Source organism: Heteronotia binoei, chromosome 2 (assembly GCF_032191835.1).
Source record: "Heteronotia binoei isolate CCM8104 ecotype False Entrance Well chromosome 2, APGP_CSIRO_Hbin_v1, whole genome shotgun sequence".
Lineage (NCBI taxonomy): Eukaryota > Metazoa > Chordata > Lepidosauria > Squamata > Gekkonidae > Heteronotia > Heteronotia binoei.
Genome location: NC_083224.1, coordinates 180,188,885 through 180,209,220, shown reverse-complemented (window position 1 = coordinate 180,209,220; position 20,336 = coordinate 180,188,885). Strand labels below are relative to the sequence as shown.

The 20,336-nt window shown below is 44.8% G+C and overlaps 2 protein-coding genes across 2 annotated transcripts in view; both read left to right on the top strand.

The window, feature by feature from the left end:
- KIFAP3 (kinesin associated protein 3) overlaps window positions 1–12,333 on the top strand; it is an 83,045-nt gene extending 70,712 nt beyond the window's left edge. The window contains exon 20 of the mRNA XM_060232585.1: window positions 11,365–12,333. Within this exon, the coding sequence (XP_060088568.1) occupies window positions 11,365–11,473 (109 nt within the window). The 3' untranslated portion in view covers window positions 11,474–12,333. The remainder of the gene's footprint in view (window positions 1–11,364) is intronic.
- A 5,365-nt stretch (window positions 12,334–17,698) lies between these two features.
- Window positions 17,699–20,336, top strand: part of SCYL3 (SCY1 like pseudokinase 3) — a 30,716-nt gene continuing 28,078 nt past the window's right edge. Inside the window, exon 1 of the mRNA XM_060232597.1 lies at window positions 17,699–17,814. The gene's annotated coding sequence lies outside the window, so the exon portion shown is untranslated. The remainder of the gene's footprint in view (window positions 17,815–20,336) is intronic.

Sequence of the window (20,336 nt, the reverse complement as noted above, 5' to 3'; positions counted from 1 at the left end):
GTTAATTCTATATTTTTTTTCTAGAGAGGACTGACTGCTTGAGCACATTTCAAGAGTGTCTAGGGTTGCCAAGTCCAATTGAAGAAATATCTGGGGACTTTGGGGGTGGAGCCAGGAGACTTTGGGGGTGGAGCCAGGAGACATTGGGGGTGGAGCCAGGAACAAGGGTGGGGCAAGCATAATTGAACTCCAAGGGACATTTAGAGGGGCAGAACACCTTTTCAAATGCCTTTCTTCCATAGGAAATAATGAAGGATAGGGGCACCATCTTTTGGGCCCCCTGGTCCAATTGTTTTGAAACTTGGGGGGTATTTTGGGGAGAGCCACTAGATGCTATACTAAAAATTTGGTGCCTCTACCTCAAAAAATAGCTCCCCCATAGCCCCCTATACCCACGGATCAATTCCCCATTATTCCCTATGGGAATTGTCCTCCATAGGGAATAATAGACTGCCCAGTAAACATTTCCCTCCCCCCTCACACTTTCTAAAGCGGCGGGGGGGGGCCTCCAAACCAGGGAATCCCCTGCCCCCTCCCTCTCTCTCTCACACACACACACACACAAATACTTACTGGGTCTTGTTCCTGCAGAACTTTACTTGCTCTGAAAATGAAAGCAAAAGAAAGGGAGGGGCCGTTCTCTGAGGAAACTGTTACTGATCCTTTCCCATGAAGCCCTTCCTGTTTCCTACTTCCTGCTCAGCCTTAAAGGCACACATTTTAAAAACTGCAGGTTTCTAAACCTGCAGGAGCTCTAAAACTACAGGATTACTGTGGGGGCGGAGCTTCCCCTGCCAGCCAGCTGGCTAGGGGTGGGGAGAAGCCTGTTAAAATAGGGGATACCCCGCTGGGACCTGGGGATTGGGAAGCCTAAATGTGTCTTCTGTGTATGTATAGTATGAAAAAGTAATGGAAAGGTTTGCACTTGTTTTAAATGGGTAATTAAAAAAACAAAACAAAACATGACTGATTAGAACTGCTCCAGCCTTGCAACCATGCTGGACTGAAACCGGGGAGATATTTCTGAAGACGGAGCTCTTCGAAGAAGCCTGAGGTGTGAGTTTTGCAAGAGAAAATGGAGTTGAAAATGAAATTTAAATTGCATCCCTCACTGGAAGTCTATCCTCAGTTGGGGTTTAGAGATTACTAACCCTCGTATTCATATTGACAGCAAATTGTCTTGTAGGGAAATGTCAAAGGGAGGAGGAAGTTAAACCTAACAATAGGTGCAAGGAAGCATTCACTGGTTACTCAAAGGCCTTCGGCTGCGATTGGACCAGCTTCAGTGGTGGTGGAAAGTACTGTCAAGTCACAACTGACTTATGGTGACTCTGTGAGGTTTTCAAGGCAAGAGACGTTCAGAGGTGGTTTGCCATTGCCTGCCTCTGCATCACAATCCTGGTATTCCTTCAAGGTCTCCCATCCAAATACCAGCCAGGGCTGATCCTGCTTAATTACTGAGATCTGACGGGATTGGGCTATTATACCAGTGACAAAAGGGCACAGTGAGGGGGTCTACAAAGCCAATTAACCTATGCAGCATTTGGACAACCAAGACAGGAATTTCCCTAGTGCCCCTACCCCCTTACGCTTTAAACCTCAAGAGGTCTAGGTTATCATATTTTGCCATATCTTATTTTCCTAAGAACATAATGACTGGCCAATCAGGTAGAAAATGAACTTATAAACATCATACAGCAAACTTCAGGGTTTTATATTATCTGCAAAAATAGGTCAGAGAAGTTTAGGTTTGTTTGGCATATGGTGGGGTAGTGGATTCCCCCTGCCTCCATAATGTCTTCAATGGTACATATTTGTGCAGGTTGCTATGACTTTGCAAGAGCTATTCTTGCCCTCAGAATTGAGTGTTGGCTTGTACAAGCCTTCCATGCTACATGCCTTTGGTCATGGTTCAGTTGCAGACCCATCTGTGTTGCATGCAGACATTCACAGGTTCAGTCCCCGACATTTCCGGTCGAAAGTACCAGGTAGTAGCTGATGTGAAAGAGCTTTACCCAAAGTCACTGCCAGACAGAAAACAGATAGTACTGACCAATGTCCCCTCTAAGTTGCAGAGTCTTGTGAGCAGAAATTCTACTTTGTGAACAACTAGCATTGTAAGCTGCTGCATAAATTAGTGTGCTCTGGGGTCATCCTTCCTGAGTGAAGACAAAAATGTCTGAGCTGGAGGCTAAAAATCTGTGAGCTAGCTCACTCTTAACTCAGCTTAGAGGGAACACTGGTACTGGCCTGGGTGAAACAATGGTCTGATTCAATATAAAGCAGCTTCATATATTCATTTGTGGAATGTTGAAACTAAGGTGGGCCAGGCAGCTCTGAGAGGGCCAGGGGATAGATGCCCAGCTGGTTGTTGACTTGAGTTTAGTATGCTAAACTTGTACAGTGGGGTTTTTTCTTCTCATGCCTTAATCTCCTTGTTACTGTTGATTGATCAGGGTCTTGCTACTCATGAAAATGTTGACCTTTCATGAATACAGTGAGGGATGCCAGCTCTCCTAAGCTCTCTAGGACCCGGACTGCGAAAGACGTTAACCTCCTTTGAGCGAGACGAAGTTTGTCATCTCTCAGTCAGTATGGCTCTGTTCTCATTACGGGCTCATTACATTTTGATGTGCCTCGGACCCTTCTAGGATCCTGAATACATTTGGCATTTTATTTGCTTTGAATCATAACTTCGAAAGAAATACATACATATTTCCCGTCCTTGGTGCATTTCCGGAACATTTTCCCCCCCTTTTTTTGACATGTCTGCACAAGCAAATTAGAAAGCTCAGCTGTCAGTCTGGAAAGGTCCTAGATCCTGCTAGTGGCCTGGGTAATCCAAGAGGTTTTAAGTATCAGCCTTCAGTTTACAGTGAAATTTGCTCTGACAAGGCTGGCAGCCCAATAGGAAAAAGAAATATTTGTGCTCGAGAGGAGTGCATATGTAGAGACCACAAGCATAACCGATGGCTGGAAATGATTTCAGACTAAAAAAACAAATCATTAAGAGTGCAGGGGGGGTAAAATACACAGTTCCTATTTTAAAGGGTCTCAAAATGATCCAGCAACTGAGGTTAGCATTTCACAGTAATTAGCTAAGCTAAGCTGTTCCTCTGTTTAACTCTGTGTCTCCCAGTCATTGCGGTGCACCATCCAGGGGAAGGCAGCAAGTACCTTTAGACCCACCAGTACATTCCACAGTCTTCTAAAGCAAGCTTTTTTGACTATGTAGTTTGAGGGCCGAACCAGGCATGTCACGGAAGATCCACAATGAGGTTCTCCTGTGGTTTCCTTCCTTCCTAATTTAATAGCCCCATGTGGCAGCTTTGAAGACAGGGGAAATGACACTGGGGAGAGAGTGTTCATTCTTGAAATGGAAAGGTGGCATCTAAATACCTTGAATAAATTAAAAAAAAATTAAAACTCTCTCTGTCCTTGCCAGTTTGATGTAGTGGTTAAGTGTGCGGACTCTTATCTGGGAGAACCAGGTTTGATTCCCCACGCCTCCATTTACAGCTGCTGGAATGGCCTTGGGTTAGCCATAGCTATCACAGGAGTTGCCCTCTTAGCCCCACCCACCTCACAGGGTGTCTGTTGTGGGGAAGGAGATATAGGAGATTGTAAGGCACTCTGTTTCAGAGAGAAGGGCAGGGTAGAAATCTGCAGTCATCTTCTTGTTTCAGCTGTAATACGCGTCTTCGGGTGAGGAGGGATGGGCATTCCAGTCCTCTTGCCCTCCCTTCCCCAGCTCATTGCAGCTTGGCAGCGGGTGGTGATTTACTTCAGAGCAATTACATGCGAGGAAAGGGTGAAGAAGAGGAGAGCCTTAGAGCAGTTTACAATCTCCTTTCCCTTCCCCTCCCCACGCCAGACGCCCTGTGAGGTAGGTCGGGCTGAGAGAGCTCTCTGAGAACTGCTCTTGAGCAGAACAGCTCTGAGAGACCTTGTGACTGACCCAAGGTCACTCCAGCAGGTGCATGTGGAGAAGTGGGGAATCAAACCCAGTTCTCCCAGATAAGAGTCCATGCGCTTAACCCCTGCACCAAACTGGTGTACCACTCCCATCCTGAGTGCCATTTCCCCTCACTTCTAGAGGGCTCTGTACTGGTATTGGGGAACTCTGGTAGAAGCTAATCACAGATCTCCCATACTCAAGCCCTAACAGATGCTGGTAACTGATTAGTTCTATCTTCTACCTTTTAAAAAAAATCCCCAGAGGAGCAGTGGCTGCACAAAACAGCAGGGATTTCTCTTATAGCCGGGATCTGCAAACTACCAGAGCACACCGAGGTGGCTGTATATAAAATTGAATGTGTTTAAAAGGTGGTGATTGGTGGATATTAAATTTGAATTAGATTGCTAGCTTGTTAACACAACATAGAGGAAGGGGCTTCAGTAGCCTGTGGCTCTGAACTGGGGGGATACAGTCCCATTAGTAAGACTGGCAGTTCTGTGAGCAAAATCCTTATCCATCTCGTGTGTGTTACTGCAGCATCATGTCCCTTACTGGGCAGGCCTGTTGAAGGCTTCTGTTTGCTGCTTTTATGGGATCTGAATGCACAGTCTTTTTTAAAAAAAAAAGGGAATAAAGGGACAGGCCCACAAAACACCGCACAAGCAAGGGGATGGTGATGATTCTCATGCACTGCTTATAAAAATAAAATAGTTGCTGAAAAGCTAGATAAGTGTTCCCGCAATGGATTGGTACAAGCTACAGCCTCTGAATAATTATTTTCTGTGTTCTTCCAAAACTGAAAAAAGGAAGTTTGATGGGAACAAGAGAAATAACATGCCAAGAAAATGCCTCCAGTCAGCTGCTAGTTTCCACCAGCCAACAAGACGCTTGTGTGACTCTATATAACACTCACTGTTCCTGTTTGCATCTGATGAAGGGAACTTTGACTCGTTGAAGGCTCATACCCTGAAAATCTTGTTGCTCTCTAAGGTGCTACTGGGCTCTAGCTGTTTGGCAGGACTCACACTCCACGTGGATCTGGGGGAGAGCAGTGTGTGTTGCTTGCACTTCAAATCCCAGTCTGGAGTGTCCTCCTTTCCACTCTTGAGGACAAAAAAAACTGTGCTAATAGGCATGTAAAGACTTTGGGGAATCTGCATAGCCATTTAAAAGCCTCTTGATATTTCAAGAGTGTCATTTGTTCTTAGATGGAGAACATTCATTCCTGGCATCTGCCCGTTTCACGGATTTCAGGCTGCCTGTTAGGCGTTCTAGGCAGCCTTGTCTTAGGAGTGCATCTCTGAGCTTCAACAATAATAAAACTCTAGGCAGCCTTGAACCACTTGTGTATTTGGGATAGGTTAAGGTAGTCCCCTGTCCTGCACCGAGTCATTACTGACCCATAGGGTGATGTCACATCACAATGTTTTTTTGGCAGGCTTTTTGTTACAGGGTGGTTTGCCATTGCTTTCCCCAGTCATCTGCACTTTACCCCCAGCAAGCTGGGTACTCATTTTACCAACTTCAGAAGGATGGAGGCTGAGTCAACCTATGACCCCAGCTTCTGCCAGCATTGAACTCAGGTCGTGAGCAGAGCTTGGACTGCAGCGCTAGACAAGATGTAAAAGATCCATGTATCAAATTGTTCTTGCTGTTTTATGAACGCTTGTTAGCAGCCCCCAATTTCTATGTGAGAAGGTGTTTAACCCTTTCGTCTTGTACTGCTGCCATGATTTAAAAGCTGTAGTTCACTCTGCAAGGGTGGGTGGAAGACACACATGGTCAGGCATCTCCCCCCCCCCCCCCGTCCCCAACTCCATGCACAGAGCAAATTGCAAGTTGGAGGAGTTTATAATTTAAATGGCGGAAGAGGCATGAGAAGAAAGGGTTACAACTGTATCACCCAGAGAAACTTTCCTAATCTTCAGAGCAGCTGCTGGGAACCACAGATGCTTTTTAAAAAAGCCAACCAAACCGCAGAAGGTCCTTGAACATATGAAGCTGCCTTATACTGAATCAGACCTTCGGTCCATCAAAATCAGTATTGTCTACTCAGACTGGCAGTGGCTCTCCAGGGTCTCAAGCTAAGGTTTTTCACACCTATTTGCCTGGACCCTTTTAGTTGGAGATGCCAGGGACTGAACCTGGGACCTTCTGCTTACCAAGCAGATGCTCTACCACTGAGCCACTGTCCCTCCCTCCTACACACAGATCTTTTGCATATTTTCTGGTTTGGCCTTCTGATCAATAGCTTGGGATGTGGGTTCTTACAAGTTTCCGTCTTCCTTGTATGGATCCCTGGGTAGGAAAGAGAGACACAAGGGCCCAGGAAACATCTGGGGCTCCCCTTCAATACTGTACCTCCATCTATTTAGATACCCATGTATTGTGAAACTTCAGATATGGCTGTTAACAAGTCTGGGAGAGGACCAATAGAGAAATAGCAACTGTGCTGCAAAAGTTAACATTCAAATTAGGCCAGATTTACAACCTGCTGAGTGACTGAAAAGCTTAAATAGGTTTGGTCTTTTGTATTGCTTAATATCCCAAATTGTCATTGGCTGAGCCACTGTCCTTACAGCTCCGTTTGGCACCAGTGGCATACCGAGGCCGTTTGGAGACAGCCAGGACGTCTCAAGCTTTAACTTCTAAGGCTCTGCACCTAATTACTTGCATGTTTATCAAACTAAAAGGACTGATTTGATCAGAACATAATTGAAACCATGATTTTCCCCTCCCTTCCCTAATTAAAAAATGTGTTCAGGAGTCATTTGGAGAAAGTTGAAGTCGATTGGAAATGGCTGGAAGCTGCTGCTGCGATGATCCATAAGTGAGGGGAGTGTGCCATCTAGGGGCTCAGGGGGGGGAACTCTTCTTCTTTGCATGTTCCTTAGCCATCTTTGCAAGGCATAGAAGCGTGAAAGATTGGACACAAAAGATCCACCTCCCTGAAAACTTTGATGATGTGACAGGACAGCAATCCAATGCTAGTAAAGGAATTCTCAGCCAAGAACTGATACAGTAGCCACTGCTGACGGGAGAACATGCAAATATTTGGGAGACTGAAACTCAGTGTAAATTATATAAACAGTTGTAGAAGAAGATGGAAATTCGAAGGGTCCAGGCAAGTAGGCGTGAAAAACCTGGAAAGCTGCTGCCAGTTTGAGTAGACAATACTGACTTTGATGGACCGAGGGTCTGATTCAGTATAAGGCAGTTTCATATGTTCAATGTTGCCTTTAGGCTAACCAACTTGATACCAGCATGTATCAGATGTCTGTTTTAATGGGTTTTTAAAAATCTAATTGTTTTTATATTGTTTTTTGATGTGCGTGGTTCAAAGGTGGGTATATAAATATTTTTCTGCATACAGAAGTTTACAAATCTAGGGGTGTGCATCTAATGTAACTTCCTGAACCATCTTTGCTACAGGGACTAACTAATTCCATCAATGATCGTACTATTTTCACATTATTTATTGATGGAATTTATATGTCATTTCTCTAGAGTTGATTCACAAGTAAAAAGAATACCATAAAAACAATATAAAATAATAAAAATAAGCCATGGCCGGCCTGTAAAAACTGTATAAAATAGAACAGCCTGAAATAGTCCTCAGGCTAGAAGCAGACCATAAAATAACGTTCTACAGTCCCTGTATCCTGGCCCTTGGCAATAGCCTGGTCACTGTAGTTTGCACCAAATGATGTTTCCAGGCAGTTTTTAAAGTTCTATGCAGATAGTATTACTGGATTTGATAAAAGTGTTGGATCACAATGGCCAAATCATAGTTTTCATGGGAACAGGGACAAGTGGCATTTCATCCAAAGGTGATGAAAGGCACTATGCGCCATGAAGGAGAACTGAGCTTCCAGTCATCGTTCACAAACCAGCAGCATCCCCAAGATACAAGATAGGGGATTTATAACTCTGCATTCCTCAAGCACAACATTGCAATCTTGTCTGGATTGAGCTTCAGTTTATTGGCCTTCATCCATCCCATTTGCTTTTCCAGGCACATGTTCAGGACTTCCAAAGACCCAATTTGCTCAGCTGTTAAGATGGAATAGAGATGGATGTCATCTGTATATTGGCAACACCTCACTTCAGGTCCCTGGAGGACCTTGATAAACAGCATGGAGGAGTGTATAGATCTCTGTAGGATCCCATAGCTTAAAAGCCATGAGGGCAAGCAGAGCAGTCCTCTAGCACCACCTTCTGGAGTTGGTCAGCCAAGCAAGAGCATAATCACTGCATCCCCTACTTCCAAACCCAGCCAGCATCTGCAGAAGGATACCTTGGTCATTGGTTTCAGAGCCACCAAGTGATCCAAGAGAAAAAACAGGGATGCACTCCCCCTGGCATTCTCTTAGGGAACATTATCAGGACAGGGATGGCCAAAGTTGCTTAATGTAAGAGCCACATAGAATAAGCGCCAGATGTTTGAGAGCTGCAAGACATGAAAGTCAGATGTTTGAGAGTGGGAAGGCAGGCAGGCAGTCAAATAGATGTGGAGAGAGGGAGAGGTGGAAAGAAAGCAACTTTACATATATTCTCCAAGCTGTTGGCTGGCTTGGCTTGGAGAAGTGATTTAAAGAGAGAACTGCCTTCTCCAAGCCAGCTGATGAAATAGTGGGGGCTTGAGAGCCACACAATATGTGTGAAAGAGGCACAGTTTGGCCCATCCCTGAGTTAGGGCAACCAGTGCCATTCTCATCCCATTACATGTTTTCTGTACCTTTGTTATGTTTGCAGTTTTTAATTTTGTTAATAACTGATTACATGGAATTCTTAATAAAATTTAAGATGCTAGCAGGTAAAAGGAATATAGAACATACAGTGTCTGTGGAAGTAACACTGTATGGATCAACTGCATATGGGTGAATCCAGTTGTCTATCTGTAGGAGACATAGATGCCCGACTTTCAGGTTATCAGAATTTGTTGAACTTATCAGTCACTGGATTCATGAACCACACTCTTAAAGAATGCCTCCTGTTCTGTTCACCCCAGAATCTTCTGAGGATCAAATGGGTGAAGAGCAGGACTGGCTATCCCGCTAGGCAAACTAGGCGGTTGCCTAAAGCGCTGGGAGGGGGGGCAGCTAATTGGGCTCCTGTGCCCCAGGCAAGCACCTAGTTTGCCTGCCTGCCTCCCCCGCCGCTACTGCTGCCCGCCCCTCCATTCCCTTTGCCTCCCTCCGCCGTGGCTCTGTGCCCCCGCCGCCTTCCCCCCAGCCGTGCCTCCTCCTCCCTCCCTCCGGAGTTTGGACCCTTCAACACCCCCCCCCCCCCGTGCATTTTCAACACTGGAACTGGCTCTAGCGCCGCGTTCTGGCTCTTTAAAGCCCCTCCCTCCCTGGCCAAACACTCAAAACGCGGCTAAAACCGCACTCCTCTCTCCCATCCAGGAAGTGGGGAGGGGAGGAGTCAGTAGCAGCAGGGGTCATCCTTTCAACACGCTCTTCCTGAGAGCCGGTGAGCGCGCCCCACCCCCGTGGTGCGGTTTTAGCCGTGTTTCGAGTGTTCGGCTGGGGAGGGGGGATTTAAAGAGCCGAAACGCGGTGCTAGAGCCAGTTCCGGCGTTGAAAATGACATGGGACTTCCGGGATCCATCATCTTGGCTTCAGAGTTGTCTGCAGATGCTCTCCGCAGCAACTCTGAATCTGGTCGTTGGAGGGGTATCACCGAAGTGATACTCCCAAAGGGAAGGCTTGTAGAGTTTTCTCTTCGGCATGGGAATCGCACGGGGAGGAAGGGGCCAGCAGCAACTGCCCCCCCCCCGAGACTCGTCGTGCTTCCTGAAGCTCCGCAGCTATGAAAGCTGTTATATCAGCAGAAAAAGAAGAACTCCCGACTGCTTTATGCTTTCACTTTCTCCAGTACATCTTTAAAGCAACATTTCTCCACTTCTAAAGCGAACTCTACCTAACAAGTAGATGTTTTTTTTTTCTAACTCTACCCCCCCCCTGATGGGTCACTTAACATATCAATAGACTAGCTCAAGGCTTACTTCAAAAGGCCTCAGAACGTTATGAGCAGTCTTAACTATTCAAACTGGTTTGAATACAAATATTAAAATTGACCCGGACTTTACTTGGATATATATTACAAAGACCATCAAGAATTTGCAATACGATCTGAATACAAAAGGGATATACAGAAAGTTCTGTCTTCATTATCTGACTAGCTGAAAGAATGCCTCTTAACAACTTCCGTTGAAGCTGCTGTAGAATGAGGACTAACAAGAGCGAAGCGAATATACAATCTAATTTAAGAGACTGAGCTTTGAATGCACAATCTGAGTTTTAATATGGCATCATTTAATGAAATGGCACATGGAAAAGATATCAGTGCAAATCTTTAAAGGAAGATTTCATTTCATTTACGCAGCTTCTTAAAGATTATTTTATGCTTACAGCTAATGATTTGAGTGAAGAGGATCCAGCAGCTAATGAAAGGGCAAATCTACAGGGGCCCTGCACTAAAAAGAGTGAATTGGTGGCAGTGATAGCAGAGGGGGAAACTTATTATGCGAAACAAACAAAGGAAAACGAAAACGGTCTCCTCTGACGCATTTTCAAAACTTCACTGAATGTTGAGCGCTAATAAGATCAAATGGAGAAGGGGAAATGGCGATGAACTCTCTCTTCGGTGGTTGAGGTGGCGGGCCATGATGAGAAGAGAAAAACTGCACTTCAATCAGCGAATCTGATTTTGGAAGGCTATTCGTAAAAAGGATTTTGGATTTTTTTCTCTCTGCTTTGGTGAATGGCTGAACAAGGAATTCTGACTAAGAATTGTAAGGTGACACCAGAAGATAAACTATGGACAAATGGGCTGCCTCAGATACAATTTGGATGCAGAAACTAAAGGAACTTTAAAGTTTTTAACCCTTGGGAAGAAGGACTTTGGAATCCGGGTCTTTTTTTTGTTTTTGTTTTTCTCTTTTTTCCCCCGGTGAATAAGTAAACACTGACAGTTTGCCTATTTAGAGAGACTGTTTCTAATGATGTGAAAATAGGATCAATGGTGAAAAGCTAGATAGCATAACGGCTGCAGAATTCAAACAATTTGGTAATTTGGTAGACTTGCTTTTAATGTTTGCAGGAGAAATGGTTTAGATAGAGATAGATAAAGTAATTGGCTGTATTTGATGTACTTCATGTAATTTGCTATGAACAAAAAATATTTTCATGTTCTTTTCTTAATAGGGTTTTTGCTAAATCAATAACCTAATTTGTGCTTGTTATAGGTGTAAGTTAATTTAGTAAAATTTGATGATGAGGCAGTCTGGTAAGAAAAAAAATATTTTTTTCTTTTTGCTTTTGTTTCCCATTCCGAAAAAACCAGAGCTTGTCACTCTATACTGCAGATGTCAACTCAACGGTCTTTTCTTTTCTATGCAGCGTTGCAATGGATGGATTCGGCCAGCCCGTGGGTATCCCAAGCCGCCCCACCACCGCTTACGGATATCGACCGGACGACCCTTACTACTACAGCTTTGGAGCCCGATAGAGCAGGCTGCTGTATTAGATTATTCTCTTCCTCTATAATCTCAAACAAGAAAAGTTGCTGAACAAAGTCTTTCTCTCCCCCCCCCCCCACCCTTAGTAATGCATGAGAGCAGCCTTGACAAGTCTGTGCAGTCTGTTTCTGTTGGTCGGTGTTGCGCTGGAGAAGCCTTAGCTGTTCAGTAACACTTTTATCTTTTCTTTTGTACAGTGTTTGCCAAATATTAATTAGAAAGTTAACATTGTTATGTATATTAAGCAGCTATCTTAATTTCTATTTAAAAAAAGATGATATGGTCCCACCATGCTGGATGCCCATGACTTTTGAACTGAACTCCTTTGTTTATGAGCAATAATCGAATTGGGTAGCAAATATAACAGAGTTGTCTTTCCCCCTATGCGCTTGAATGAAACTTTTACATAGGGTTGCCAGCCTCTGGTGGAGGCGCCCCCCCCCAACAGCCCACGTTACCGGCCTCACGCAGGAAGTTATGTCATCACTCCAGTGACTTCCAAATGACACTCTGGTATTTGGGCAAAAACTCTGGTAGAAGCCGGTTATACCATAGAGTTTTTGCTCTAATACCAGGGTGTTGCCCAGAATCTGCTGGTGTGATGACTTCACTTCCTGTGTGACACTGGCAGTGTGGCCTGGGCCTTTTTCTCCTGGTAGCCCCCACTCCCCATTCCCAGCTGGTTGCCACGAGGGACCAGGTAACTCTACTTTTAAATCTAGTGCTGGGCTTCATCTTACTGTGCTGAATGGGGGCCCCCTTGTAACATATCCATTGGAAATGACAATATGCCGTATTTATGGCATTGCATTGTTGTAGCACAGAGACGCAAATACATTTGTGACTGTAACCGTGGGTGAAATCATTTCTTTCAGATGTGTAATGACATATTGGCGCAAATAACAATGGCAGCCGTAGGGATAGCAAGGGCCCTTAGTGCTGTCCTGCTCAGAAACAGAAAGTGGGAAGCAAAATGTGGATTTACTCTGAAGATGCACAGATTCTTCCAGTTGGTATCCTTTTAACAGTTACTATATAGAAATAATTGTGCTGCAGCGATTCAGACTCATAACACCTTGTCCTTTGTTATCCGGTAATCTCATAAGATTCACCCAGAGAGAGATCTCACAAGATTCATAATCTCATAAGATTCACGCAGAGAGAGGCATGCACAAAACTGACTGCGTTCTGAGCTGATCCTTGTTTCTCAACATCAAACCAGGCTGCAGTCCTCCCTGCATACTTACCTGGTAGTATTAATTTCTGTGAGACATGCATGGGGTTGTGCTGTAAACTAACTTTCTGAAAGGAATTGTTGGAGACCAAAACAGGCAGGAGTGGTTTTCACTTTTCCAACCCACAGATGTGAAATTCTCTCTACGGTTATCTCCCCGTGACTCGTTTCAGCAGCAAAGTTATCTTTGGCTCTCCCAAGTGGTTCCTTTAGTTTCAGTTGCCACCCATCTTTAACTCAATTAAATCTCATTATTTCACCTTTTGTACCTTGGATTGGTGTGACTCCATCCCTCTTAATAACCTCTTAGTAAGTTAATTAAGTCTTTAAGGTGCCACTGACCTTTTAAAACATTTTCTCGCTGCAGCAAACTTAACACCGCTACCAGGGGTGGAATTCTAGCAGGAGCTTCTTTGCATATTAGGCCACACACCCCTGATGTAGCCAATTCTCTTGGAGCTTACAGTAGGCCTTACAGAGCTTACAGAGGATTGACTGCAGCAGGGGTGTGTGGCCTGATATGCAAAGGAGCTCCTGCTAGAATTCCAGCCCTGCCGCTACCCAACCAGAAGGTTAACTGAAAGTTTCATTTCTGTGTCACCAGCTTTTTCTTCTCACAGGGCCTAGTTTTCAATCCCACCTGGTCTTTTTTCAGCTTTGCCACCCTTGGTATCTAATTAGCAGAGCAAAGTTATATTGATCCCGGTTCACATTCTACATACCACAGGGTACATTTTGACTCGGTCTGTCCTTGAGTTTCAAAAATGACTTGGCAGACCACATCCCAATGCCTTAAGTGTTACACGGAACAGGAATAACATTTGGCGATATGAAAACTTAGCTTGAAAACCCCAGACCTCCCACAGTGGTCCAATAATTCCTTTCCATGTTCATTTTGCCATCCAAAATACTCACAGGAAATGTCTCCCTTGAGACTTTTTATTGCACTGCGTGGAGAGCGATTTGTTTTAATGGCCTTAAGCCTGTCTGTTTATGGTGTTTTCTATTAAAACACTGGCCAAAGTGCCAAATTTATTTGATCTGGGGGAGTTTATGTATGCAGAGACCACCTGCATTGCCCATTCGGTTTGCACCCCTGTAGCGGTACACTGTTGAACTGTTCCTTACAGACTTCTCAAAGGGTGAGTTTATGATGGAACACAAATGCCACAGACGCAAACTAGCCTCCCCCCAATAGTTCTCTCAAAACTCGAAGATTGCTTTAAGAAGAAGAGATTGGATTAATACCCCACCATTCACTTGGAGTCTCAGAGCAGCTTCCAGTCTCCTTCCCTTCCACTCCTCACAACAGACACCCTGTGAGGGTAGATGGGGCTGAGAGAGCTCTGAGACAACTGCTCTTCTCTCTGAGCTAGTGATGTATATTCAGTGAAACGGTTTGTGCTTTCTCGTGGCCTCTCAGCATTCACGCCAATGGACTCCAGGCTTGTGCAGAGCCTCGATTTGGAACATAGAGCTTGACTTAAGAGGGGCACAAAGTTGTTCTCCTCTTTTGAGCCATCACACATACTTAAGGGGGAGGAGTCACAGCTAGGGTTGCCCGCTCCCAGTTGGGAATTTTCTGGAGATTTTAGGGGTAAGATATGAGGAGGGAGGGGTTGGGGAGGAAAGCAACCTCAGCAGGATATAATACCACAAAGTCCAGACTCCAAAGCAGCCATTTTCTTCTTCTTCGTCGTTTTTGGAGAGTTCTAAAGAATGTTTTCCCTTCATCTGAGCCCACCATGTATGGCTGCATGTATACAGAACTACTCATCCACATGTGTTCAGATGCAGCATTGAGCAGCAGTCTTTGAACTCATTACCTCGGGAGGCCTGTATGCCTGTCCCTTTGCCCACTGTCTACTGGAAGGGCTGATGGGAAAAGGCTTTTAGTATGCCTAGAGGTGTGAAGGCCTGGGAAAAAACTGGGAAGAGAATGGAGTCCCCCCCCCCCTTCCATTTTTTTATAGTAAAACTGGAAAATTGAGAGGGGCACACAAAAAAACCCTCTGGATTTTTTTATTTTAGAATGAGTAAAATGCTTATTTAGGCAAGGCTTTTCACACTCAAAATGTATATCATGAAAAAGTCTGAGGAATGTTTCAGTCTTTCCAATGGAAAAAATAAGAAATTTGGGGAAGCACTGGAAAAAAAAACAACCTCTTATGGAATGTTCTCTTTTTAAGTGAGAAAACCCTGGTCTTAAAAAGCATTTCACTCATACCAAATGTACAGCATGAAAAAGTCTGAGAACTTTCTCAATTTTAACAATGGAAAAGTTGGGTCATTTGGAGGAGTACTCAAAACTCTTAATACTGTAGATACATAAAACATTTTTGCTTAAATGTAAATAATTTCAGCAGCAACTAATATTCTGTAATGTATTCAGTGACAACACATTATTAAAGAGCTCTGAAGTGTTAACAAGCTTAGCTTAATATCTAAACATGCTGACAGTGTTTCAATTCTATGAGAGAGTTTCTGTCCAAATAATACACTTTGTGTACTAAAGAATTTGTTTTCTACCTTCAACTTCCTATTTTTTCCTACCTCTGAAGGCAAAAAGTAAAGATACACAGGGTATCTTTTCTTGCAATTTTTCTCACAGAAAATGAAGAAAGAGATTGGATTTATATCCCACCCTTCACTTGGAGTCTCAGAGTGGCTTACAATTTCCTTTCCCTTCTCCTCCTCACAGTACACATCCTGTGAGGTAGGTGGGGCTGAGAGAACAGCTTTCACAGAGTTCTGAGTGACCCAAGGTCACCCAGCTGGCTGCATGTGAAGGAGTGGGGAATCAAACCCAGGTCTCCTGGATAAGAGTCTGCAAACTTAACCACTACATCAAACTGGCTTTTGATAATGAAGATATTTGTACTTTTAAAATTCCATAAATACACCAAATAGTACAATTTTATACGCAGACTAAGTTATACATTATGTGTGTTATATCATTAAATCACCAAAATAAGTTTAGGTTTGATAGAAAAATAAGTATTGCATATATATTTCCCCCCCAAAATTCCGTTTTTTTCTGAGGGGAAAAGGCAAAAACCCCCCCACACTTGCTTTGCCTCCTGTGGTTTCTAAATTTCAGGAAATTTTACATTTCTAACAATGCTCTTGATGTCAAGATGTACCATAAGCCACAACACAAAGCACAGAAAACTAAAGTAGGAATCAGTGGAGGGGCACTGCATGGCCTGAAGGCCTCTTGTCTTACCTGGACCAATTGAAGCCCAAGTAGGACCAGGAAAACGGCACAAAGGGGAACAATTTTTAAAAGAGCCCAATGTGCCCAGCACAATTATGTCATCTGGAAGTGATGTCATCGTGCAGGGGGTGCTCTAGCATTTGAGTAAAAAACCTCTATGGTGCCATAGAGTTTTTAAACCAAATGCTAGAGCGTCTCCCATGCAACATGCCTGGTTCACACCATATACTCTTTGCGCGTGAGAGAGACATCCCCCACTGGGACCCAGGTAAGACCTGGCAACTCTAGATGTGTTGCTGGCAACTAAGATCCAATTAATTCATGCCATGGTATTCTCTATTACTATGTGTGCGTGTGAAAGCTGGACAATGGAGAAAGCTGAGAGGAAGAAAGTTGATTCCTTTGAAATGTGTTGGAGAGTTTTACAGATACATTGAACTGCCAAAAGGACAAGTAAGTGGACTCCAGACGCACGAGCTCTCCCTAGAAGCTCAAATGACTAAACTGATGCTATCATACTTGGGTCACATTGTGAGAAGACAAGAGTCACTGCAAAAGACCATAATGGTAGGAAAAGTTGGCAGGAAATGGTAGGAAAAGGCAGCAGGAGAGCACAACCCAATATGGGATGGATTGATTCAATAAAGGAAGTCCGTTAATGACTGGAAGTTTTGAAACGTTAATACATAGGGTTGCCATAAGTCAGAAACATGACAGCACTTATCACGCATGCACACAAAATCTTATTACTGTTACAGCACCTTCAAGATTAAAAAGATTTTAGTCCCGCATAAACTTTAATGGACTAGACCCCCCCCTCCCCCTTTCTTGAATGTCGGGTGTGGGTCCTCACTAGGCAGACCTCTCAGGAGCCAAGAAAATCACAAGAGTAATGAGAAATCAAATGCAAGAGCCTCAAGGTGAAATGGTTATGCTAAATTCACATCTAATATCATTCACTAGTAAACATCCCTAAGGGGTGAGGTGGGGAGTTACAGGTTTTAATATTATAGTGAGACTGAAAACACTTGAATTCTGGCTCAACCTAGAGGGGGGAGGTAGTGTGAAGCCTCTTAATAAATCCCACTCCAGGAATTTTACTCTGGAGACTCCTTCTGAGGTTCTTTTGCTAAAGAATGATTAGTTTGAGGTTTTACATGCAATCTCTAAAAAGGTCGAAGACCAATGCAGCAGCCACCCTCCAGCATCAAAACATGTAAAAAAAAACCTACAAGGAAGTCACTGCCAGCTAAAGTTGCCAGATCCAGGTTGGAAAACTCCATGAGATTTGGAGGTGGAGCCTGGAGAAGACAGGAAAGTAGGGATGCCAGTCTCCAGGTGGCACCTGGGGATTCCCAGGAATAACAGCTCCTCTCCAGGCTACAGAGATGGGTTCCCCTGGAGAAAATGGATGCTTTGGAGAGTGGACTGTATGACGCTATACCCCACTGAGGTGCCTGGCTTCCCCAGGCTCCATTCCCAGATCTCCAGGAGTTTCCCAACCTGGATCTGGCAACCCTACTGCCCCCATTCCCCTCCAGTAGCCGTGGCGGGGGTCCTGCCATAGAGCGAACCGCCCAAAGCGACCATTTCCTCCAGGGGAACTGATCTCTGTCGCCTGGAGATGAGCTGTAATGGGGGGGGGGGGTCCCGCCTGGAGACCGCCAACCCTATTTGCCAGGTTCCGATGCCCTCACCCAAAATGGCGCCAGCAGCGCCCATCGTAGGGAGAAGCGGAAGCGCGTGTTCGGGTTCAGGAAAGACTCTATGGCGAGTAGAAGCCGGAAGCTGGCCTCGTCGCCCCCCCGCCGCTTGTTGTGGAAGCGGCGAACGGAGGGCAGCCGGGCGCCCTCTTCGCATCCCCCTAAGCGGGGCAGCAGGTGAGCAAAGCGGCGGGGTCGCTCGCCGGGACGACGCGGGTCCTTTCCCCTCGTCCTGCAGTGCGCGGCTCTTCCCCTCAGACCGACCGTGAGGGATGAATGACCGCTGCCCTCCCCCCGCCCCGCGGCTCCCTCAGTCCTGAAGGCCCCAGAAGGCAGGCCCAGGGGACACGAGGGGTTAAAGCAGAAGTCACTCGGCCCTTGTTGGGGACATGTAAATGAGCATGCAAATCATAGTCTCGTGGAGGGCGTGGCTATGCAAATTTCAGCGGGGTCTTCCGAAGCCAGAGCTGCACAGTCTTGGGACACCCGCAGGACGGGGGAAGGGAGGGAGCAGTCTTTTTAAATGCCTGCAGTGGAGTGGAGGGGTTAATGGGAGTGAGACTCGTAGCTTGGAGTCCCAGGTTCGAATTCCCAATCCTGCCGTGGAGGCTCGCAGGGTGACCTTGGGGTAGTTGCTTTCTCAGCCTGACCTACCTGTCAAGGTTGTTGTCCCCCCCCCCCCCCCTTTGTAGATGTTAAGGCAATACTTTGAAATCAGTCAAGAAACTATGTATCCAAACTGAATATGCAGGATGGAATTCTGGTACTACTTATACATCTAAAATGAGTACTATTACAAAAAGAATAATGGCATTTTTATAGGAAATTTTCCATATAGCTATCTGTCTGTCTATCTATATAAGATACATCTCCCTTTTTTGAATATTCGAAATTCTTATCATTCCAAATCTATACCCTGTCAGGGTTATTGTGAGGGTGAATGGGCAGAGAATTGTGTGAGCTGCTTCGGATATCCCTCTTTGGATAAAAAGCAGGGCATGAATGAAGTAAGTAAATATGTTTGCGCACAAAGACTCACTCAAATGTGTGTTAGGTATGTACCTTACACATTCTACTGTTCCTTGCCCCTACAAGGCTGTTTAAACCTGCCTGTTGCTTTGAAAAAACAAAGAATTCTAGAAATGTTACTCATTTGGTTTTTATGGCCTTCTACCTTCTGTGTTATATATTTACCTTACACATTCTGTTTCTCTCCCCTACAAGGCTGTATTAAACCTGCCTTTTTCTTTGAGGGGGGGGGGAGATGTTGTCCAAGAATTCAGAAAGTGTTAACACTTTTGGTTGCTGTGACCCTCCACCTTCATTGATTTTTGTTTATTTTTGCAGTTTATTGCTTTTATAAGCATTGTGGTTGTTTGGCAGCTACTGTACTGTTTTATATTTGGAGTTTATAAGTTCTATGAAGCTGTTAGTTAAGAATTGCTTTAACGTGGTGCTGCCTTGGGCAGTTTACTTGGAAAGTTAGTATATGCATTGGCTTCATATCAAGTCAGAATCCTGGCATATCACTGTTTACTCTTGCATAACTGGGAAGAGGCTTTTTGCATCATCCACTTCCAGATCTTTTCAACTGGAGGTTGAAGCTGGGATCTTCTGCCCTGCAGAGCAGGTTCTCTGCCACTGAGCCATGCTTGCAGAATCTGCCTAGTTCAGGATGACTTCTGAAGGAGATTAAGACCCTTGAGACTCCCTGACATTGTTGCCTTTTGTTCTGTTTTCATATTTATTGCTGGCTTTGGCAATACTTTGTAGACTTTCTAGGAGTCCACTTAAGACATGGTTTGCCTTCTTTTGCAGAAGCGAAGCTGATAGGACATTAGATTCTGGATAGGTAAACAAAAGTACTTCCTTGTTCAAAGCATGATTGAATTTGTAGAATTCAGAGTCATCGGTTGTAGCAGTGGCTACTAGCTTACCCGGCTTTTAAAATGGAATTACAGAAATGTATGGAAGGACTGATCCATCAGTGGCTGTTAGCCATGAAGACTAAATGCAGCCTCCGTGTTCACTCTGTGGGTGGAGGGAACAATGGGGAGGGTTTTGACTTGTTGCTGTGTGCTTGTAGGCTTTCTGGGAACACATAGTTGGCCAGTGTGAAAAAGGATGCTGGACTGAAGGTACCAGTGATCTGATTCAACATGGCTTCTGTTATGTTTTTAATAACAATGCACCCACTGATGGGGTATTGAATAAGCCAGAATGCCATGAAATGTAAGAGGTGGCAGAAGATTGGTGGCATTTCTGCAGCTGCTTAGATTCCTGGCCAGTGTTTGTGTTCTGATCTGTAATGATAGGGTGGCCCTTCCTACAGCTTTATTTTATTTTTAAAAACTAGGGTGTCACAGGAAGTGTTTAGCCTTTAAGGCAGGGGTGTCGAACATCCAGTTCAGGGGCTGAACTAGGCCCCCAGAGTACTATCAGGCCCCCAAGCTATTAGCTGTCATCTGCTTCCTTCTCCCTCTCTCTTGCTTCCTTCTGCTTCACAGCTTGCTTTGCCAGACTTGCTCAATTGCACAGGAGCTGCAGAGCAAAACCTCTATTTTCTCCATTGGCTGAGGCTCCTCCCTTGGGGAGGAAGGGGGGGAGAATAGCTTGCTCTTTCAATAGCATAGCAGAGTTACTGAGCCAAGCATCTCTTCCTTTGTTGGCTGAGACTCCCCCCCACCCCCAGTCTCCTG